This window comes from Thunnus albacares, chromosome 17 (genome assembly GCF_914725855.1).
Source record: "Thunnus albacares chromosome 17, fThuAlb1.1, whole genome shotgun sequence".
NCBI lineage: Eukaryota > Metazoa > Chordata > Actinopteri > Scombriformes > Scombridae > Thunnus > Thunnus albacares.
This window is the reverse complement of record NC_058122.1, coordinates 22,535,963-22,559,646: the sequence shown is the minus strand read 5'-3', so window position 1 is coordinate 22,559,646 and position 23,684 is coordinate 22,535,963. Positions and strand designations below refer to the sequence as shown.

Sequence of the window (23,684 nt, the reverse complement as noted above, 5' to 3'; positions counted from 1 at the left end):
ATTCAAAATAAAATTTAAAAAAAAAAAAAAAAGCACTGTAAGGGTGAAACGCTCTTCTGCTTTATCATTAACATGAATAAGGAAATGTTTTACGGCTTCGCAGCAGTTAACGCTGTCAGTTTGTCTTTCTGTTAATTTTAATTTAAAGCAGTGGAAGAAGGAGAGAAATAAAGCTGTAATAGATTCGGAAAGCAAACAGAACATGTGTACTAGTTCCTTTTTTCTGATTAAATTTACTAAGGAGAAGTACCTGGGCGCTCGCTGTGGAGTCAACTCAGGTGATTCAGACCGTGATGTGTGTGTTTGTGACTGTGAGTCACCGAAGGGAGGTGGACTGTGTGGTGGCTGGACCTTATTCCTCACCTCTTTTGGCATTCGGACAACATGAATCAGCTCTCAGAATAATCTGTCTAAATACAGGCAAGGTGGTAGACAAATTCCTATAAATCTGGGGGGGGGTCAGAGAAATAGCATTGGATCACCAGACAGAAAATGCAGACAAATCCCACCCGTTTAAATGACCGATACAATCCCTGGTTCATACTGGCACAATCAAAATGTTTGTATAAGACTGAAACGTAAACACTAAGGAGTTTAGTGATTACGTGAAGGATACAGGTCAAAGCATAAGCAGCTCTGATAAAGCACAGGGGGAAAAAAAAGGCTTTACTGTTTTCTAATCAAACCAATTTTTAGATTTCTTTTCACATGACTGTAGAGGGTGCATCATATATAAGCTCATTCATACAGTTATGACTGTACAGTGGCGGTGAACAGCTTGACCTTTGACCCCCTTTTTCACCCAGCAATTTCCTGGGATCGAGAAGCAGCAGCAGCAGTACAAACGAGGCTCACATCTTAACCCGAAAATCCCACGCCGGCGCCGAATAACACAGCAACCAATTTGTTGTAAATAATGAAAAACGGACACAACTCAGTCGCAAATATGTAAGCTGGAGTTAGAGAGAAACTGTATGTGTCAGATACGTCAGTGTGTGTGAGGCAAATTGTCTATGAAATCCGATTACAACACACACACTTTGGTTAATTCCAACTGTGTCTGCGCATTTAAGATCATGTGAACCAAGACGTGCGGCCGCTGTTTGTGCTTTGTATCTCCAGAATCTACAGAAAAAGGTTTAAGACACAAATAGATCATTCTTAAAAACAGGCCTGCAAAATAGGTTATTTTGTCAACCCGTTGAAACAGTTCTTTCATTGTTCGGATATGTTTCATGCCGTTTTATCAAACGCAATGGTGATGTTGTAAATATAACTGTTTGCTGTATGTAGAATAAGTACAAACATTGCGATTTTATGTATTTTTTTTTTTAAAGGAGAGTAGTCCCAGTAAACAACAAAATTTCTTTTAGGGCTGCAACTGACAATCATGCTCATTATCAATTCATCTGCCAATTTTTATCTATAAAATGTCACAAAACAGAGAAAAATGCTGTTATATTTTCTTAAAAACCATGGTGATGTCATCAAATGTCTTGTTTTGTCCAATCAACAGTCCAAAATCCAAAAACAATCAGTTTACTGTCACGTATGACACAAAAAAAGCTTCATATCCTCTCATTTGAGAAGCTGCAACCAGGTTATGTTTGGCATTTTTCCTGCTGATTCATTTTCTGTTAATCAATTAATCAACTCGTTGTTGCAACTCTAATGCAGTCTAATCTTTCAAAATGCAATTAGTTATATATTCTGTGAGCGTACCAAAGCGAGATATCTTTTGAAATGCGGGGTTATTTCCTATCTTGTCTGCACTGTAAAAGCTTTCCCTGCTGATATAAAGGGAAATCACCTCCAAACTGGCTTTCATCCATCCGTTTTTCTTTTAACTTTCTTCTCTACCAACAGTTTTTGCTTTGAGTGAAGCTGTCTATGAAACCTGGTGTCATGTTGGGAGCTCATGTGTTGCATAAAAACTACGTCTGACACAAGCGAACGGTTCTTGCTTCCGAAAAAAAAAACACATACATAACACTCACGAAAATGTTTTGACATTGTTAACATGTTCGTGAGCCAAAACACTTATTCAAGAGCCAGCTGAGATGTCTGCACTTCAACCTTACTTATTAAAAGATGAGCTGTGAGCTTTTCACATTATTTATAGACTTGTGAAATACTACGTTCACTGAAATAGTAGCTGATTTACTGCCCAGGAATTGGTTATATCACCTAATCTAGAGTTTAATGGCACATATATGTCACAGTTAAAAATTAATAAATCTCATAAAGTGATGTAGGAGGATTGAACGTCTTCTCCTGCATGTAGAAACGGGCTCTGTACAAAGTGCAGACAGCACGAAGGGATAGTAAGTGCACACACTCCGGCAGAGACGAGTGTTGCAAAGACGGATGAGCTTTAAGACGAGCCGCTCTGCACACTTCCTCTTAAAGTGACCCACAAACTAAACAAATCATCTCACTCCTACATACATCTGTGCATTAACGGAACGCTGACGTGTTTCACTGGTAAAATATATTAGGCACAAGCACATACATATGATGTATGACGTCCTTGTTACAAGTTTTATTGGCTCCGGTTCAACAGCTGTCTTTCACTTAAGCCACAAAAAGCTACTTTGACAGATACCAGCCAGATGCTGTATCAACCTGAGCAAATAAACACTCGGCTATAAACTCATTACTGACAGGAAGTATTGAAAAGAAGCCAAATAAGTAGGCAAAACCGTCACCCAAAAAAAGCCTCGACCAAAATTCACTTCCTGTCTTTACATGTGCTCGGCTACCCGCTCCCTCTGCTGGGCCCAGCCCTGCTATACTGGAATGCAGCTGACAGACAAACAAGCCTCTGTGGCTCAGCCTCTCCACAGAAGGCTATTATAGAAGAAGACTGTCAGGTAAAAAGGTATTCATCGGTGGCTGAGAATGCCAATGCAGCGGTGGAAGAACCCTCGACTCCTCTGCCTTCACCTGGGCTAGCCTAGCAGCACACGGAAAAATTCCCCCCGGCAAAAAAAAAATGTGGCCTTTGCTGCTTTTAAACAAACGAGGAGGACAGTGTGTATGTGTGCCACGGAGAAGGAAAAAGGGAGGTTGTTTTGGCGTGTCTGAAGGGGCGAGCGCTGATGCGGAATGGCAGCAAAGACAGACGGCAGGCTCCTCTCCTGTGCTCGGTTCAGAGCAGGCAGACAGCACAGCAGGCCTCTGACAGAGCACGTTTTATGGGAGTGTCTGTTTGCTGGAATGTACTCTGCTTCGGGCCAGATTCCACAGCTCATTCGGGTTGTACTTGTGGCAATTTTGGTTCTCATCAATACCGGCCTCCTAACATGGTAACATGACTTATATTTTTAGGGCTGCTTGGATTGCCTGAACGTGAAGAAGGGGGTTCTGAACTGAATCAATCCCTGTCTGGAGCACTTTTGGGAAAACATTAGTCATGGTGCATTCAGGAGCACATCCATGCAGCTGGGTAATAATGCATCCAATCAAGTGCTGATGTTACTTAAGATAATGTGCTTTGTGGGCTTCTTTCTCCACCTTTCTCGTCTGTCAACCCTTACAGATAAGCATGTCTCGACAGGGATTGATTTTCAATAGCCATTCAGACGTCCATTAGACAAATTATCTACTTGCCCCAAGCCCTGTTTTGGTAACAATATACAAACATAGTCTCTTGCCAACTACAGCAGACCCCACCCACCTCTGAAGTTAAGTGTGTTAACTTACATCTCTGCTTTATCTTCTCTGTCACATACACAGTCTAACTGATTGCACGAGCATTCAATAAATGCAATAATCTACACATGATCACCTCCATCAACCTAAAAGTTAACGGGGACTCAGGAACAAGGTGTGTTTGCACCACTTTTAACTCATACTGGTGCTCCCATATGAGTCTGTGACCTCGGCATAGCCACAATGGGTAAAACTGATGAGATTACAACCTCGGCTGAGATTAGGCTACCGCTTCTGATTGAAAATTATTCATCCCTGACTTGGATTAGCCTGTGAATTGGACACAGACATGTACAAGACAGTCAGTCCACGCTGAACACGAAAAGCTCGGCGACAGGGCTGTATTCTTCTTTTCTTTTAAGAAACGAGCAGATCTGGCTTCTTATATCATTTATATGTATTTGTAAAGGTGAATCCATTGAGCTCAGAGGAAGTCTTGAGAGAAAGCTTAAATAAACGTTATCAATCGGTTTTCTTCAAAGCAGTGGTGCCAGCCAGGCCCAGACCAGGCTGGGCTGTCGGAAGCACTGTAAATCGCTCGTTTTGGGTTCATCAATATCGTAGCCTAAAGCAATTGTATAGATTTTTTAAAAAAGAAATGCAAATCCTGGGTTGTAAAGCTAATAAATTATCTACATGATTGAGTGTAGTTTCGTTTTCAGCCCGCCTTGTTGTGCCATCGCTTTGCAGACGTTAAGCTAGCCGTTAGCTTGCCTAGCTAGCGAAATACCTGTCCTGTTGGGGTGTTCAATTCATTCACAAGGAACGTGTAAGGTGTAATTTTAAGGGAGCAAAAATAAGTGTTGTTAGGGTACAAAATGAGGAAGACTTTAGAGGGTTATTTTTAAAAGACGCACAGGAAGTAAGAGCATTTTCTCATGTTCTTACCTTGTCCAGACAATTCACTTTTTCCGTGGGGTAAACGACTAGATTACATCTGCTACACAACGGATTCATGTTGGAGGAATGCTCTTCTAGCTAGTTAGCACAGAAACCGCCGATGATACTGGTTATAGCAATGTGCTGTCGAGTAGTCACTTTCAAAAACTAGCTATAGTGTACGATTATGATCGGTAGCAGACCAACACTAATCTAGTTGTTAGTAGCAAATCCAGGAGGTTGTTGTTGTCGTTGTAGCCGCACAGCTGGCTGTCAGTCCACTAACCAGACACGGAAAGCGCGTCCCCGCTGCCCCCCTCTCTTCCTCCCTCCAATTGCGCGCTCCCAAGCTGAAAGGGAAGAGGCAGTGCGGGAGGTTCCGTCCTTTTTACTCCGAAGAAAAATATGATTATTATTTCAGAAGAGGAACTATAACATCTATGCATTGTACATATTTATCCGAGACTGCAGTACTTGTGTGCGGAAAAGTTCTTGTCAAGCAACACGATCTAAAAATTTGCGTCTCTGTCAATGAATCCAGCTTGTGCACGTCCAATAAATCTGTCCTTTCTCCATCTGTGCTTGCATGGCAAACTTATGCGATCACCTCTATTGCTGCGGTTTTTGGGGGGGCTTTACCAGACGAGTGATCTTAAATCACATTTTTACACATCTGCCACGTTCACTGCATGTCCTACTTGATGTCCATGTGATACATTTGGTTAGGCTGACACCTGCTGACAAAATAATTGTACTGTCTGCATATACATAGCTGATATTTCCTCGTTTAACGTGGCTGCAACATTTTGTTGTTTTGTTTGCAAACCTTTCATCATGTGGAACCTGACATAAAACACTAAAACATAAGCCTTGCAAGCTGGGATACTGATCAGAAGCTGCATACTACACCGCAGTGTTGCAAAAGCAGAGGTGGAGCTTAAAAAGATCAACTTCACAGTCAAAAGCAGCAGAAACTGAAACTGAAGCACATCCAGATCTTTATTTGTTTGATGTAAAACAGCATAGTTGATGTGTCTCACTGAACTTCCTTATTGCTAAAGTTGTCCAGCCATTGGCATGCAATTCACAGTTTATTGCAGTCAAATTTGATTTATTTAAAAAGATGTGAATGCAACAATAGTTTATTCAAAAAGAGATAGCAATTTCAAATGAAATCATTTAACATCATATAACATTCAACTATAATATACAGAAACTGCTGCAACAGTGTGTCATCATGAGATGATAAACCACTTGAAAAACAATCATAACTGAATGTTAAAGTTTAACTGGTTTGGAAAAGTAAATGTTTGAATGTTTGGAGAAATCAGTTCAATGCAAATATCTTGTTCATCCACGGTCGCATTTACGGTTTCAACATGGCCCAGCTTCAACGATGCTGTCCCTCTCGTGGCCTTCTCCCTCTACTTCTGTGTAACCAGATTGTTGCTTCTGAAACTTAAAGGAAGGCCAGTAGTTCTTGCGTCGCTGAAAAAAAAAATCAAGTAAAAGAAATGATATATTTGATGTGGACGAACATCAACAATCGGGGTTGGTGTAGGACATATTCTGTGCTCACCTGGATGAGGTAAAGTGGTGATGCAGCTGTGGGATGGTAGTTGATGTAAAGGGCTACTACTGTCAGAGCTAAGAGTAACACCAGAGCGGCTGCTATGCCGGCTATCACTCCTGAGTTAGCCAACCCTTCACTCGTGGTTGAAGAATCTGTCTTCACATCTGTATGGAAGATACATGGTTAAAAATTCCTTCATATACCTTAACCATAATGACTCATACAAGTATTAACTCACCACTGCCAGTCTTGAATATATGACATTTGGTGTAATCTGAAGGTAGAAAAAAAGCACAGCATCCATACTTAAGAAAAAAAAACATTTGCATTATGATGATATACTGCAGAGTTTGTAACCTGCAGCTTTTATTGACTGTACATTGCTTCGACACAGAAAATGACACAGCCTTACCATCACTTTCACAGCCGTTTTGTAGAGGAGTCAAAGAGGTCACATCCTCCATCTCTGGTGTGATAGAGGGGCCGATGGAACTGTCACCCCTGAAGTAATCCTCACAGGTTGCATCTTTACTCTGTCCATTTAATAGAAGGATAGATAAATTCAAATTATGACACATTTATAATAACAAATCAACAGGTATTCATTCTTGACATCCAGCAGTACCTCTTCTGAACAGGCATAGTCCAGCCATTCCTGTCTGTGTCTATCCATGCCATCTGAACACCTAAAACACACAAGAAGTGTATGGATAGGGGTTTAAACTGCACTATATTAACATCGGGGCCCAGCAAGGTGCTGAACTAACCTCTGGAGTACATTGCACCAACTACAGCCAGAAGTTTGGTTGGATGAGTGGCAGAGCTCACAGTTGTTGTGTTGCAGGCAGGCTGAAGAGAGGGAGAGTCAAGCATGAAAATACTGTAGGTATTTAGGAGTGTCGATGCATGCAAAAACACATCTTTTAAATGTATTTCCACTTATTTAATATGGACATAGATCCCTTACTAGGCAGTGGGGTGAACTCGACAGCAGAGTAGTTGGTGATCTTTGTGGTGTTTATCTCAGCCCTGTGGTACTCGTAAATCATCCGCCGCTGGGCATCTGTACTTAGAGATATCACAGGGTTAGGTACCTGAAGGTTTACTGAAGACCGATTATGTGTTTGGATGGTCGTGCTACATCTAAGAGAACAGGCATGAACATTATTGCTTACCTGGTGATTGAGAAGAGGCTGACGTGACCATGAAGGCATCAGACAAACCCACCTTCACTGGATGCTGAGCTGAACTGATCACGTCTAATGACAGCGGTATCTGGTAAACAGACAAAAAGATGCCCATTTGAATAATGCAATGAGAAGGAAAATGATGTGAACAGCTTTGAGAACGCTACAAAGAGCAGAGAGTAGAGGTTGTGTCTCACATCTCGGTAGCTGAACGTGATGGCTCCTGTTTTGTAAAGCGTAGCCTGAAAGGTAAAGGCCCCTTCTGACTCTTTGCCTAGGAGTCTGACCCGCTCCCACTGGACCACAAACACCTTACCTGAAGACAGTGGATGCCGAACAGGAGTCGAATAAAACATCAGACAATCTAAGGATCAGTGACATGTTAAAATATCAGGAGGTACTTCACCATTATCCAGGTATTGCACAGTGGATTCTTTGGAGTAGCTGGGGTCAAAATTAGCCATTAGAGGGGCGATGTACTGTGTTGTCGTCAGCATACGGTGAGTAATGTCCCCTGTAAAGATAAACCCTGAAAATGGCCAGATGGACAAATATGTAAGACTTGTGTACTGTACGACCTGTTACATTGCAAAAACACTTCTCCGCTCTGAACATATGCTTGAAAAGGTCACTTGAACATCTGTTAGAAAATGAAAATGTACCTCCTGTTGCTATGGTAATCTGCCTCAGGTAATGTCCATAAAAGGGAAAGTCAAATGACAGGGCAACCCTCTGCAAAGAGAGAAAGTAGAAGAGAGAAATATTTTAACATACAGCATTTTTTTTTATCATTCAAAAGGTTTTTAAAGAAATGTCTGAAATATTTGGTAAAAATCTGGTATTCTTGGATTGCATTGATCTTCACTGAATCTTAAACCCCACATATTAAAGCTGCTCAATGCTCTATAGCTAGAAGATATATTTCACTTAAGTGGATCTTTTGATAAACCTCCCAGGTTTGTTCAGATCGTTCTGTTCTGTAATAATCTTCCCTTACACATGTCATTTTATAATGTTTGTCCATCTAAAGTAAAAGACAAGTAAAGATATTTAACAAAAAAAAAAAAAAACATTTTCAATAATGCTTTGTGGAAGTAAACTAAAGCTACAATGCACCAGATTGCAGCCTCCTGTTTTGAGGTTATGTTTTAAGTTGCTGTTCTGCAGTGCTGCTAAGCATCCTAATCAGCTCCTAAAGGAGGACGAGGCAGAGCGAGTTTGAGTTGCTCTGAGGTAGAATAAAAAAGCTGCAAAATGCTAACATGTCTGGGAAAAAGCTCTTTTTGTTTTATTTACATGTGACATGACATGAGCAACATTCTCGCTCATGTAGTAACTCTATCAGCTGTATGTGCACACTTTTAAATTGAACTGTCATACCTTCATTACTATCAGACTAAGCCATAGATGTGAAAGCCCACTAACCTAATGTGATCTATTTAACTTAATTAGTGTTGACCTTTGTATATAAGGAAGGGGGCACCCGGATTTGAACCGGGGACCTCTTGATCTGCAGTCAAATGCTCTACCACTGAGCTATACCCCCCTGGGCTGCTGTTGAGGTTGGCCTTATCAGTATAGTTTGTACAGGGATATGCACCTGTGGTCACTAGCAGACTCTGCCTCCAATTTAGCAGTCACCCTGTCTCTGATAAACATTTTTTCCCAATACACAGTGTGATGTAACTCTTTTGCAAGGATCAAGTTAAAGCATAGACACAACTTGGCTGCGGTTACTGGGTGTGAATTTCCCAAAACATATAATCTGCTAAATAACTGTTATCTACAACACCACAGAGACTCATTTTCATAATGCATATTATCACTATCAAGATTAATAAGGAAAATGGGACAACTGACCGTGTTGTAACCACTGATGAAGATGACGACCCATGAGTCCAGTTTTACTATCATAATATACTACAGACACCTGTCTCGAGCACATTTTGCTTCTTAGCTTCATCCTTTTACAACCTGATGTAAGCACTGAAAAATGTAACAACTGTTGTTTCTCCAACAGTGTAACCTAGATTGGATGTTGCTACAAAGCTAAAGCACTCCAATTTCCACTTGGAAAATCTTGAGATTTACCCATTAGTGTTTTGCCGCGGCAACTTTTTCATTGTACAGGATTTTTTCTTTCCTGTAACTAATCCACCAAATCTTTCTGGATTAAAGTGAGCCAAGTGTATTATACAGGTGCCAGGTGTTGGACTTTAAAGGTCCAGAACGGGCAGGTGCTGACAGCCTCTGGCAGGTCTGTGGCTTTTGACATGTACCAACATTTCCCAGTCCTTTAACTCCCTTGGCAGTGTGACTGCATGCTTCAGATTGAACTCCACTCAGCCTTGGTCTCACATAAAATGTGAAGGATAAGATTTCAGGCTTTTTTCCTTTGACAAATAAATCATCTACGTGTATTTGCCTGTGTACTTGCAAATGCTGCAGTGCAGTGTTGCACTTTAGTGCTATATCTCATCAAGGACATAAATGAAAGATGACTTTTGTTATCAAAATGGTTGAACATTTTTTTTTATCACAACTACATTAGTGGGACATGTGTTGAATGCTTGCTCAAAGGGGGCACCCACATTTGAACTGGGGACCTCTTGATCTGCAGTCAAATGAGCTACACCCCCCTATATGTTCTTCACTGACGGCCTGGTAAATTACCATATGGATAAACAGTAGGTGAAAAGATTGGTGCATGTATTTACATTACGCGTGTTTTGTTGTCATTCACATAATATGGCGGTAAGATTCTGGATTATTTCCTTTAAAGAGTCAGCAATTCTGCAGTATTGTTGTTTGTTTTTTTTTAGCACTTTATCTCACCAAAGACATAGTAATGACACATTTTCAAATGGTCAAATACTGGTGTATGTGGAGAGATTTACACTATGGTGGACCACTATAAAGACAACTGTTTCAATTTCAGGGGGCACCCAGATTTGAACTGGGGACCTCTTGATCTGCAGTCAAATGCTCTACCACTGAGCTATACCCCCTTTCACAAACTAGTAATTGATTCTTATTGATAGGCTGGTAAATGACCATATCAATAAAATGTTTATCAACGATTTATCACAAAAAGATCAATTTATAATGTGAGGGGTAAAATGTAGGCTTCCCTCCTTTGAAAAGTGAAGAGCCAGAGATTGTTTGTGTACTTATATTTGCTGTAGTGTTGCAATTCAGCACTTTGTTGTCTGACCAAGGATATAGAAAAGATGGGTTTAAAAGCACACAAACCTTGCAGTTTGTTTATATATTATAGCAAGTTTGCACTTTCTTACACTACTTCCCACAAGAAGACTTTAAATGCAGCCATGTTAGTATAACACAGACTGGACATTTTTAGAAGTAAGGGGCACCCAGAGTTGAACTGGGGACGTCTTGATCTGCAGTCAAATGCTCTCATTGAGCTATAACCCCCGACAAGGACCATTTTCTCACTGCTAATATCTTGACAAATACATATGAAAGATGAGTTTTACAATGAAAGCAGCATTTGTGCATCTGGTGTGTTGATTGTCATGGTTGACTATCATGTGAAGCTTCTCTCTGTTGACAAAGAATCAGTGTTTTTATCTATTCTAAAGATTTTAAATAGAGGTTTACTGATTTAGCACAACCAACTTGAGCTTATCACTATAGGGGGCACCCAGATTTGAACTGGGGACCTCTTGATCTGCAGTCAAATGCTCTACCACTGAGCTATACCCCCTGTACACAATAAAACACACTACTTATTGATGGCCTGGTGATAAAACAATATACATTGGATTTTTTTTAATGAATATCTTGCAAAGATAGCAAAAAAGTACATGTATTTTTTGTGTGTGAGACTCACCACAGCCTGTTTGTATGAATTTGACAGAATGCCATGGACTCTGACTTGGCCATGCCGGATGTCACTCATGTCTACCCATAGTTCCTGTGTGCGTTGGTCCTCGGGGCCAAAACTACGCCATGTATAATATTTGCCAGAATCCTCCTTCCAGACAGAAAAACACAGAGAATCGGTGCTTGTAATGATGTGACTGTGTTCACAGAGCGTGTCATACAGGCATCAAGAAGTCACAGTGAACACAGTTAAATCATATGCTGCCGTATGCTTCTCCAAGAGAGTGGAAAAGAGTACATTTTACTTTCCAAAAGAGGGCAGTGTTTAACTCCAACTAAAACAAAATCCAACATGTTAAAAGCCAAAAACATAATATAACTGCCACAAACCATTACAGTCATATGAAACGCTGTGGCATGGCACTCACCACTACGCGTGTCATGTTGTCTGGCAGCGTGTTGATGGTTAGCTCTCCACCCTGGACTGCCCTGCTTGTCCTAGCATGGCCTGAAGATGACCTTTGGGTTCTGTGAGTGTGACTGTCATCTCTGGTTGACTCTTCATGTTGCTGTGAGATCACACTGTACCAATCGTCTGTTAAAAAATTATGCATATCGGTTTAGTATGTTTTGCTGGTCATCGTGTTAAAGTACATAACAGCTATTGTGGGATGTGATGCATAAGCACTTGCATTCATGCATTTCAAATTGTAAATCCATTTATTCCTACTCTCCCATTTCAATATGAAAAAAACAAAAGGTAACACAGCAAAGCTTTTGTTTTACCCTGCGGTGCCACACACTGCAGGCAAACATTTCTGATGCCAGTTTTATTCAAACTGTTGAGAATGATGTTTACAGTTGTGGCTCAGAGCTTAGTCACTCAGCCAAATGAGAAATTACAATTTGCTTTTGATATTGTCAGTCTTAGCCTTGTCAGTTTGAACCATTGTTGAATAGAGACAAAAACAATACAAATGCATATTTACTGGTGCTCGGAGGGAACTGTCAAATCCTACAAACAATGTAAACCATGTATGTGTAAGCAAACTGGGGTAGGTATGTTTTGTTTTAAAGTTTTGGTTGTTTTAACTGATGACTTGTCTTTCATTCAAAGCGCATATTGAAAGCATAGAATAGAATAGACTCTAGGATTCAAAGCCACACTGAGGATTACTTTCCAGTTGATGTTGGGAGTTTATTTTAGCACCAAACTATGATTTTCTATGGAGTGTGGAAAATGGATGACTGCTGGTACATTTATACCAAGACTTGGATTTGAACCTGCAGGAATCTTGGTCCTTGCACAACCTCAGTCATGGACACAGCTGTAGATTTAAAACCGTACAGAATGAGCTCCTAAAAGTAATTGCTGCTGATGGTATACAAACACTGACAATGTTTGCCTAGAAAGCTTTTTAAGGACTTTTTTGTGTGGGATAGTCTGCAAAAATATTTATCAATTGAACTGCCCACTCGAAGTCAGTTCATATAAAATTGATCGCTGTATAATTAAAATTTCATGTTTTTCTTGTTGTTTTAGGCAAATATGCTTGCTTATCTAATGAACTGCCCACTCTAAGTCAGTTCAAATAAAAATTGATTTCTGTATAATTAAAACTAAATGTTTTCCTTGTTGTTTTAGGCAAATATGCTATGCAGTAAATATGCTATGTAAGAAACATAACACGTAAGCAATGCTTTTACATTTCTTGGACTTTTCTTAACAATCTCATAGTGTGTTGTGTAAAATAAAAAGATTACAGACTATGTAATTAATAAATTATTCCAGAAGACTGCGATTTCAGCAAATTTCAGAAATACATTTGGCTCCCACAAAATGTTTTTTTTATTTTTTAGATTTTACAGCTTCGTTAAAAAAAATAAAGAGTCAGTGTTTACCAATCACACTTCCTATTTTTTCCACAAGCAGGTGATAAAAACGTTTAAGTGTGCCTATAACAATCACTTCCAGATTTCATAATGACAAACAAATGTATGATATATGTGTGGCTAAAACTATTTATTGTTTGCATAACAACAATCTATTATATTTTTGAGGATCTATTTGTAGGATTTATGACTTTTGTCGTTTGTCTTTTAAGGACATTACGGTGATTGTTGGGGATTGCGATTTCTTTTCGGCACATTACGGGACACGCTGGATGACGTCACGCAGCTTATATAAACCCCGGTGGCACTGATTTCTTTCGCGGGGTGTCTCATCTAACCCTAAGTAAGGGCGACCTCCTGTACTTAACGTTTGCTGTTTTCTGTCTCTGGCTTTCAGTAAACTACGGGAGGGTTTTTTGAATGGCGCTGGGAACGTTTACGAACAACATACAAAAAAGCCAAGAGAATCACTCCGTTATGTTCAGTTTCCCGTCAGAAACGCCGTGAATGTCCTGCCGTGGTCAGCCTGGCTGCCGCGAAGAGTTGGTCTCTGTTGCTCCGGTGTTTTCGTGTCGGGACTGTTGGCAACTGAGCAGATTAAACTGAGCAGGGTGACTCGACCGGATCTATCAGTGGTTCGGTTAAAAAGCCTAAACTCAAACACCTGTTAACCGTCGATTTAAAGTTGTCAATCTTCTGTCATTATGTGTGTAAAGGTGTTTTGCTTGCTCCCCAACTCATGCTAACGCTAGCTAACATAGCTAGCAGACCGGTCTGCCCCTTAGCTGAAGGAGAAAGGCTTTCCTTCAAAGTTAACAAAATTCAGACACTGCTGTTGAAGTATTTGCATTTTAAAATTAACAGGGTAAGTGTACACACGTTTTTATCTCCGTGTTGTAAGTTTAGCATTACTACAAAGTTGACTCAGCCATATAGACTTAAGAACAGCCAATTTTTCTATCCTAGGACGGTGAAGTCATGATCTGCCCTACTCGCCTCTGATTGGTTAGTACTCGTTGCCTTCGTCGGTTAGCTTCAGGTATGAGGAGTGAGATTGGCTAGGTCAGGGTAAGAATATCAGGGTAAACCCATCAGAGGCAGAGTTGGGCGGGTCATGACCTCGCCGTCCTAGAAAAAGAATCGCACATGGAGAATTTTAAAGAACACATGTACATTAACAATATATACACACAAAACTGTCCGTACCAGGGTTATATATGCAAAGTTACAAGAAAAAAAGCAAGAAAAGTAATACAAATTCAAAATAACTTATTACTGGTCCATGAGAAACTTATCAACAACACAATTAGTTATTATTCTTAAGGTCTCTAATTGTGGTGCTATATTGATGCAGTATTGATAAAGATGTCCAAGATTTGGTTTGGAGTAAGCCTATCTCTTCTTGTGAATGTGAAGTTTCCTAATAGTAAGAGTAACTATACAAATAATAATAATAATAATCATTATAATCATAATAATAATAATAATAATAATAATATATTTTTCCTTCTCATTACCTTCAAGACATATAAACATGTCTTTATCCTGAAATTGGATCATTTGCCCAGTTTTCCTTCTTATATAATGCGGAACATCCTCCCAAAATATTCTGGTATATACTGTATATACAGTGATAAAACATATGACAGATTGTTTCTTCTAGTCCATAGAAATTGCAATAATATTCAATATTAATTCTAAATCTCTCTAATGTCTTTTTTGCTGGATATATTCAATGCTATTTTTAAAGGATACCTCTTTAACTTAATTTCTAAGACAAACTTTGTCCCCATCTAGTCAAATTTTCTGCAAATTCATTTCTCCATGAAGTGAAGCCCAAAGGAATCTTCCTTGGGGGAGAATTATAGTTTGTAATACTTATTCAAGCATTTATTCTTAGTATTGTGAACTTCCCCAAGGAATATACCACTATTGAATGTTAAATTGAATTGTTGGTCTGAACAACAAAAGAACCATAAACAATCTTCTTCATTTATTGGTAAGATTTTTCTCTTTATGAGCTGTTATTCCCCCCATTATTTGTTATTATGGATAAAATTGAAGTCAGGGAGAGTCTCTGTCAGCAAGAAACAAATTTTAAACACATTTATATTTTACTTAATAATAATTGTCATCTCCACTCACATGTGAGGCTTAAAAATCCTGGACGTTGAGTTTGTTCCTGAAACATTTAGCCTAATAGATAATTTTGTTTGTTCAAAAGACAGCCTAATCATATTCTAGGTTATTAAATGATGAATTCACAATCAGAATATCAATAAATACAGCCGCACACAATGAATAAATAATATGACTACATTCAGCCAGTAGAAATGGTTCCTGTGCCTCTGAGAAGGACTCAGTATAAATACAGAATGCAGGTTTTTATTCATGTGCAGGTGTTTGGCAAACAGGTAACAGGCTACAGAGAGAAAACAGCTGCTCTGGCAGTGATAACTGCACAATTATTAGTATTAGCACACAAACTCAGACAAAAGTCTACAGCTTTCAAATCCGACGGACAGCTGATCCAGCTGTGATCAGCTGCTGTCGTCATCAGAAACTGACGTTGCTTCATGTGTCACTTCAGAGGAAAGGACGTCTCATTTCTTTAAAAACATATTTCCTCATTTCCTCTCTCCTTGCTTGGTTTCCCTTTCCATGCATCCTCTGTGGGAGGGACTAAGACGCAAGGAAAGGACGCAAGTGAGGGAAATGTGGATGCAATTTAAGGGACTTGGGATGTACCCATTAGTATTTGCTCCAGCTCTGTTCTAGCACACCTGAGTCAAATAAACTGCGATGACATTCCAACTCCCATGCAGTGCATTAATGGTGATTTTCATTTTGAAACAATTTGCTTGTGAAATGGCTGAGATTTATCTTTCATCTACTTCTGCCCTGACAGAGTTGTATCCCAGGGTGTGCATGTTTGACACCAGGATGAAACATTTAGACTGGTTAAAGATGAAGGTAAGGACATTTAAAGCATGTGGATGCACATTCAGTAAAATGGTTTTAATAAAGATGGGTCCTGACGTTTGCAAAACATTGTAAGTTTGAAATAACTACAGCTACTAGGGGAGAAGGGCATATATAGCCTAGTAGCTCATGTGGTGTGAGAAATTATGGTAACCAAACCCACATTATAGCACAAGGTAAACATATTAAATAACTTGAATGCAGACATACCTCCCTCTCCTTCTTCTACTACTACATTTACTTGCCCGTGTTAATGAGGAAAACTAATAGACTAGAACTTAAATCTTCTTTACTGCAGTTTTGTAGATGTTCATTGTTAAACAAATAATAATAACAACATTTATTTAAATAGCACTTTTCTTAACAATGTTACAAAGTGCTAACAAGATAAAGTACAACAAGACAATAATAATAAAATATAAATGCATAAAGTGAAATAAAATAAAATTCACACAGAGATGAAAGCCTTTTTTTTTTTTTTTTTTTTTTAAAGAATGTTTCAAGAAGAGATTTAAAAACAGTGATAGATTTAGCTAACCTAATCACAGCAGGTAAATTGTTCCAGAGTTTTTGGGGCCCGGACTGCAAAAGCCTGATAGCCCTTAGTCAACTGCCAGGACCAGAAAGCCACTATCAGCCAATCTAAGCAGGATTATATAATTAGGGGCCTGGTCATGTAAAGCCTTGAAGGTCAACCGTAAAATTTTTACGATCAATGCAAAAATGAACGGGAAGCCATTGCAGGGAGGCTGGATTGGAGTTATATAATCCTAGCAGCACCAATTGAAGGTGATAGAGGGCAACATGAGTAATACCTGTGTAGAGCGCATTACATAAATCTAGAAAAAAAAAAAGCCTTGGACAACCCTGTGTAAATCCTCAAAGGATAAGAAGGATCTAATTTTTGAAATTAACTGGAAAGAAACATGATTGAACAACCTTCCTAATTTGGTCATTAAAACAAAGGCCAGAATCAAACCCCCAAATTTCTTGCAGATGGCTTAATGTTATGTGATAGGGCTCCAAGATTGTGGGCTATCTGACTGAAAGAACTGGGTGTGGCAAATAAGATAATTTACATTTCGTCATCGTTAAGTTGGAGGAAATTTTGAGAAGTCCAGCAATTGATATCAGAAAGGCAGGTGGTAAGTTTGGTTAGGACATATAACTGGGTGATGTCAGTACAACAATAGTATTGTAATGGAGAACAGCAATGGCCCCAAGATTGACCCTTGAGGAACACCATGAGTCAACTGGGAAACAGAAGATGGGGAATTTCCAGCAACAACAGAAAAGGTTCTATTGGACAGATAGGAGCAAGGAGAAAGTGGTGAAAGCAAGGAGCCTCATGTTAGTTCAGAGTATTTGCCTTAACAAAAATCTGGATAATAAACAAGGAAAAAAATGTCATAATATTAAATCTGACATATTGAATTTGGCCACATTTTCAAGCGCTTCTAAACAAGTTCTTGTAGGTGCCAGCACCCAGCGCAGCTTCTCTTGTGTCAGGGAAATGTTGATGTCTACATTTCTGTACTGAGTGTGGAGGGGAACATGGGCCTGTTGGTCCTTATGTCCTGTGCCAAACCCCCAGAGTTCAGACTTTGTGGGACATTGGTTGGCGAGGCCTGCTTTTAACATCACTCTACATCCACTCAGTTATAATACTGATTTCTTCCACCGAAAACTACAATGCGTCATTTAACAAGTCTCTGAAGTGACAACCCAAATGTCTTGACCTCATAAGGAGTTTATTGTACTTGTTCATAAATGTTTCTCTCCACCCTTTGATGCAATTAAATGGTGCGTCAATGTGTTCGGGGCAGCTCGTATATTAAACCTAGATGTGCGATTGTTGAGGACTGTATCCGCCCTGTAATGGCATCTATGAGGTAAGAGAAGAACTGGTGTGCGCACAGTTGTTGAGGTCTGCAGTGTAGCAGATAAACATATTCTGGTTTATAAAAGCTGGGAGGAGTGCAAATGCTGAATAAGAATTTGTGGCAGATAACCAAAACGAGTTAGGAGTTAGATTGTCTATCTGCTAAACTAACAAAAAAAAAAAAAAAAATCACTCCTTCTCCAACCATTCTCACAGGAATACAACACATAGTCTGAACTCTGATCCTACTGCTAGGTATCTTACAACATTTCTTGTAATTCATACAAAATAGTACAATAAGCGTTGTGAAAGAATTAATACTATTAATTAAAATCTGACATTTTGAATATGCCCTTGAAATACAGTATGTTGATAAAAGTCAATAACAACACTATAATTTGCCTTGTAGTCACATAAATAATTAAATAATAATTAAATAATTAATAAAATATATCTCTATATATGCAATAATATACTGGATATACTTTTATATTTTATACACATATATTTTATATATTTTATAATTTATAAAATAATATATCTGTAAAATCTTCAAAACTGGAGAACTAACTTCAAAACTAAGATTTTACTATGATGTAATGTGAGCTACCAGTTGCACAATTTTGTAATATGGTCCATGCAAATCACATCGACAATTATAGCAGTCCCGTCTTTCTATTTATTCTTGTGTATATGATGAAATACCCACCAACAAAACAAAAGAGAAAAAAAAAAAATCCAAAGGATTGCAAAACAGTTCCTAAGCAAATGAGTCAACTCTGTCTTCATCTTCATCATCTGTCATCATATTGACTCAAGTGAGTCAATGTGAAGATGGGTCCTAATTTGTTTAGTACTTCTCCTTTTGCTCTAGGAAAAGAACAGGGTGGTGCCTCGGTTAGAAGATAATACCTAAGAATCTCACTGTGCCAAAATATGAATGGTGCTGGTGAGTCAAAGTGAGAAAAACATCATTGGGTAAAACCACCCTTGGTCAAGAAAACAGATGAAGTTTGCACTAAATCCAGTGTAAGACAAGTTTATTTCAGAGTGTAAAAGTTTTAATATTTTTGAGGCAATGAGAGAAGCACTAAGCTAAGGATTAACACCATTCTTTCAAATTTAGGCAATGAAAAGGCAGATGTTTTGGTCAGAAAACTGACCTCTGCCAGCTCTTTTAGGAGCAACCAAACCACGACATTTAGTTGACTTCTTCTGTGAGCGGTCAGAGGACTGTGAGGACACACCCTTCCTGAGCAGATGCTGAAGGAGTTGGCATTGACTCCTCAACATCACCCACATAAATATGTGTAGTTCACTTGAAGGATTGTGGTTGATTTACAGATGTGCAATTCCTGTTTTTGAATAGCTTTCATTACAGATAATAAGGTTTGAATACAGAGAGACACTTTTGTCTTGGTGATTCAATAAATCCTTTGTATTTGAGAGAGGAAAAGTAACATGTTTAATGAACTCTCACTTCGATTAGACTATTAAAAATAGAGAAAGCTGATGAGGCGTGGCTTCTTTTAGTATATATTTTGGCCAGTAAATGAGCTGCTGACTGAAGCAGTTATCATGGTAATAATGCTCTAAAGCACACCCGGGAATCTTAAAATGACAAATACAACTGATAATATCCCTAAGAGGGTGTAACAAAGTTGTATTTCACAATAAAACTATTAAAACAAGTGACATTCCAATTTCGGTCAAGTCTTGTTAACAAAACATGGGTGCATTGATTGCCTCACTTTTCTTCTGTTATGGTGAAACGAAATCTCTGCGTGGATGAGGCTGCTTTTCATTGTCCGATAAGAGAAATTAATGAAGGGGACATAGTTCAGGCCAAAACCATTTCCCATACAAACGCTGTTTCAAATTACAACATAATTCAAAGAATAAGCTGCTCAGCTGTTGGCAGAGAACCGTTTTCGTTCCTGCCTCTTTAATTTTCCTAAAACATGTGTTTTGCTATCAAAAGTCAAATTGCACATGACTTTTATAAAATAAGAGTCAATCTGGGATCCACAGACAATAACATCTTATCTGTGATTCAATCTTACAAAACAATCCTTTTCACTTTCTTTCTTATTCTTCCAGAGTGTGCTTAGCTCCAAAATGTCTGGATCAGCTTCATGTTATTTGTTAAGCAAACTTCTCAGCAGAACAAGAGACAGGAGGCCAAACACTGAGGTCATTACCGGGTACACAATTCATTTTCAGCTCGGGGGTCTATGTTTTTACAGTCTGGTTCAGATGGTGTACATGGCTCTCTTAGGACCAGAGTCATATTTTAAGAAGGGAACAGTATATAATGTTGAGTGACAAGGCAGATAAGAGCAAATTAGGAAAGGGAAAGGAGGATATGCAAGGTCAATACTGAGTGATCCATTATGTTGCAAGCACATATCTGTGTGCCTCCTGCACAGGACTTTGTGATGCTGTTTCTTCTGCAATATAATCCTTTCGCAGTAGATTTCTTCTGGACTCAGTAGGAGTACTAGATGGTTTAACTTGTTTTGATGCTGAAGAACCAGCGGTTGTGAAATGTAGGGAAAGATTTATTACGAATTCCAGCTTCCCAAAAGACATACTTGCATTTATATCAAGAAATATATAGTAACTGATAAATCTATGTCTTCTCGCTAACAGTCTCCAAAAAGTTTGTGCCAGACTCTAGCAGGGAGGCAAGAAGAAAAACAAAGTCCAAATCTAATTTTAAAACTGAGACAGGCTGTTTGCGGGTTGTTGTTTGGACTCCGTTGCATGCTTGTGGAATTGGGTATTTTTATTGTACACTTTATTGTAAAGTAGGTCATTCACTTTTGTGCATAAAATGAAAAGGGCATGGCATGCCCATTTGCTGGTCCATAAAGATTCCTGCTAAACCTCTGTGGTTTATAGCAAGTTAAAATAGAAACAGCATTGACATGTAAATTAATTAGTAAAACCATTAACTATTCTTCCAAGTTCAGGAAAGTTTGGGTACATGACTGTGACAGCAAAAAACGTTTGCATGATAAGTTTAATTACGCAGGCTTCAGAAAATTAAGTAAAAGTACTAATACAACAAAATATTTAAAAAAAGTGGAGAAGCTGCAAGACAGGCTTGCCACATTTGTAGACTTTAGAATCTGTGTGACCAGACAGGAGGCACTGAGCAAAGATGATGGAGGGAAAATACAAACAGCTCACCTGTTTGCTGTTGAGTCCAAACTCTTGCCAACTCTGTTTGGGAGAGACAGAGGAGCAGCATCACCAAGCTGAGACACATCTTCGACAGCAAAAGACACAAATATAAAATAAAAAAACCACTGCTTTGTCTCTGGTCCTCTCTTCTTCCTCCTCTTCTTCTCTTTGCAAAAACACTTTTCTCTGAATCCCACTTCCACTCCACAACCACTCTCTCTTCCTCCCTAAGAATCTTGCTCTCTCCACACACCACCCTGTTTCTAACTACACCCCTTCTCTCCTCCTCAGTGCCGTTCGTCCGTTGCCATGGCGATTACAAAGACACAATGTTTTTCTAGATCACACACATTCACAGCTTCTAGATCTATAATAATCTCCTCTGTTTGGGATTCCAGTGTAGTAACCCCCTTTGAATCACAGCTAACCTTCACCTTTCCCATCAGTCTGAATGATGAAAATATAAATAGGACCATCCACTGGAGTCTCACTGGACAACAGCTGTATGGCGCCTCCCTTCGTCCAAACCAGCTGCAAGGGCAGTGAGATATTTGACATCTGAGATTATACACGGAGATCATGATGCTAACAATGCCAGGCCTTAAATCAGAGCTAGTTATGGTATTGCACATTCCTTGTCAACTCTGTTTATGGCTCCCCAAAACATTGTGTCTGTATTCTAACAACATCCTTTTGTAGCTCTCATGGAACAGAAAAGTATTTTTGTTGCAGTTTTTATTTCCAGCGGTTATGTAAAAGCCTTGTTTTTTATGGCATGTAAAACTGACAAAAAGCGAGCTTTACAAGCACTGTGGCTGACTCCGCCACCATGCTTAGCCACCGCTTTCATCATTCCTATCTGCTTTGAGAGCAAACACGGAATCCTTGGCAAAGAAAATGATTGCCAGAGCGTTTATTGGATTCACAGCTGGAAATGCAATCAGCACCCTGTCCTATAATTCAGACCATAAACACAGCAGACAGTGTCACAGCAGCAAGTGTGAATTTTCAGACAGAGATGTTATGCTGATTTTAATCAATTAATGCACAAAAGATGGAAAGCCTTTCATTGCTTTCTATTTTCTGAAGCAATATTACACTTTATGAGCGTAATGTTAGGAACATTTATCCTTTTCTTGAACTGATAGCATGAATCCAGGTCAAAGCTGTATTAATCCCTCATCTCTATCTATATCAATCACAAAGGAGAATATAAGTGGATTATAATGATGATACGAATTGTACAAAAATGGACTGCAACTCAGTATCAAGAGGATGTCCTGAATGACAACATTAAGGACAAAATGAGCTACTCTATGGAGGATTTAATGGAGAATGAAGAAATTCCATAGGCTCCAGTTGATTCTTACTTGTATGTACGAAGTTTATTGAAAACAAATATGTGATGTCAGAGTAGCCTTTGGCACAACATATACATGGATACAGTCTCACCAAAAACTTAAAGGATTACAGGAAACAGTCACTTACTAACTTATAGTATAGCACTGATCATGCAACCTGAGAGGAGGGAACACTTGGGCACACAGGGTCAGAGTGAACTCTAATTGTAAATAATGAAGATAGCTTCGTTACCCATCCAAGGCTACTACCTCATCTCATATGCTGGCGCCCAGAACATAAAACATCTTTTGTGACAAACCACGAATGTCAGAGAGACAGATGTCCTGTAGATTAAATCATTATGGCACAGCATTTATTAGAACATTCTTTTATGAGCATATATCCATATATTGAAGATCATCTTCTTATTGTAGATACACTGCTTATCTCTGCAGCAGAGACCTTTTATGACAGGGTACGATTGTTTCATTCATTCATATATTCATCATATGGCAGAATAAGAACTGTCCTAATGTCCTTGTATATCTGTTAAATTAGTAGAATTAGTAGGCCTATAGACTTTAGGCTCAAATGTGTCTAGAAGAAAAGGTTGAATGTGTGTGATTGCTGATTTTGGTTTTTTAGTATGGGAGCTGGCTTCTGTCATGTTTCCAGACTTTACAAACTTGCCAGGATTGTAAAATACTGACTTGCAGTATTATTAAGTGCTATGTAGCGTTTTGGCATCTAATTTGTCTCAATTAGATGATTAGACTCAAATTGGACTTCTTGTATCATATTACATCATCTCACCACTACCTGAAGCAGCTTGTCCACACTAATACAGACCATTTTTGTATGGAATTTCAGTGTGGTAATAGCTCAGCATAAAAAGCATTAAGTCTACATATTCTTGAATAATTCAATACAGATATACTACTCAAACATTCCTCAGATTGCTGTAGAAAGTGTCACTCAGTAGTCAATTTGATCCTGTGGGAACGGGACTGAACAACAATTATGAAATAATTCATGTTACAGTCCTAATTCCTAATTATTCCAGTTAACTAGGACTTCACAATGAAATGCTTAAGTGACTTTTTAAATATAAAATATAACTATTTATCTTACTTACCAATACAATAGCTGATTTCTGGTGAGTCAGGTGATTTAGTCCTCTTAAGTCCTAGATGTGCAC

The 23,684-nt window shown here is 38.9% G+C and overlaps 2 protein-coding genes and 3 non-coding genes across 7 annotated transcripts in view; all 5 read right to left on the bottom strand.

Moving 5' to 3' along the window:
- The window catches only part of lasp1 (LIM and SH3 protein 1), a 36,254-nt gene extending 31,316 nt beyond the window's left edge, over window positions 1–4,938 (bottom strand). Inside the window, exon 1 of one of the 2 annotated variants that reach the window (XM_044330835.1) lies at window positions 4,603–4,938. In XM_044330835.1, coding sequence (XP_044186770.1) covers window positions 4,603–4,671 — 69 coding nt within the window. In that variant the 5' untranslated portion in view covers window positions 4,672–4,938. The remainder of the gene's footprint in view (window positions 1–4,602) is intronic. The other variant, XM_044330836.1, reaches the window with a different exon arrangement.
- A 602-nt stretch (window positions 4,939–5,540) lies between these two features.
- On the bottom strand, window positions 5,541–21,640 carry LOC122966113 (plexin domain-containing protein 1-like). Of its 2 annotated transcripts, none has more exons than XM_044330102.1 (14): window positions 21,152–21,640; window positions 11,628–11,794; window positions 11,207–11,350; window positions 8,016–8,085; window positions 7,760–7,882; window positions 7,551–7,669; window positions 7,342–7,441; window positions 7,134–7,229; window positions 6,934–7,015; window positions 6,792–6,852; window positions 6,579–6,699; window positions 6,405–6,440; window positions 6,173–6,330; window positions 5,541–6,081 (listed from the first exon to the last, which is right to left on the bottom strand). In XM_044330102.1, the coding sequence occupies exons 1-14, from the start codon at window positions 21,228–21,230 to the stop codon at window positions 5,968–5,970; spliced, it is 1,470 nt and encodes a 489-aa protein (XP_044186037.1). In that variant the 5' UTR covers window positions 21,231–21,640; the 3' UTR covers window positions 5,541–5,967. The 2 variants fall into 2 exon arrangements, with proteins under 2 accessions (XP_044186037.1, XP_044186038.1); XM_044330103.1 differs by lacking the exon at window positions 21,152–21,640 and adding an exon at window positions 13,972–14,471 and having other exon boundaries at window positions 5,542–6,081.
- On the bottom strand, window positions 8,828–8,899 carry trnac-gca. The gene has a single exon. It is a non-coding gene; the product is annotated as a tRNA-Cys (tRNA).
- On the bottom strand, window positions 10,290–10,361 carry trnac-gca. Its single transcript has one exon. It is a non-coding gene; the product is annotated as a tRNA-Cys (tRNA).
- trnac-gca lies at window positions 11,009–11,080 on the bottom strand. Its single transcript has one exon. It is a non-coding gene; the product is annotated as a tRNA-Cys (tRNA).
- Window positions 21,641–23,684: the final 2,044 nt, after the last annotated feature.

What these genes read in the sequence shown, in the direction of transcription:
- LOC122966113 (XM_044330102.1), bottom strand. Translation starts at nt 21,230, where the DNA reads ATGTGTCTCAGCTTGGTGATGCTGCTCCTCTGTCTCTCCCAAACAGAG. An exon ending in TCACGTTCAGCTACCGAGAT is followed by an intron (nt 7,442 to 7,550) that starts GTGAGACACAAC and finishes TCTGTTTACCAG; the next exon opens with ATACCGCTGTCATTAGACGT. An exon ending in TGGTGCAATGTACTCCAGAG is followed by an intron (nt 6,853 to 6,933) that starts GTTAGTTCAGCA and finishes TGTGTGTTTTAG; the next exon opens with GTGTTCAGATGGCATGGATA.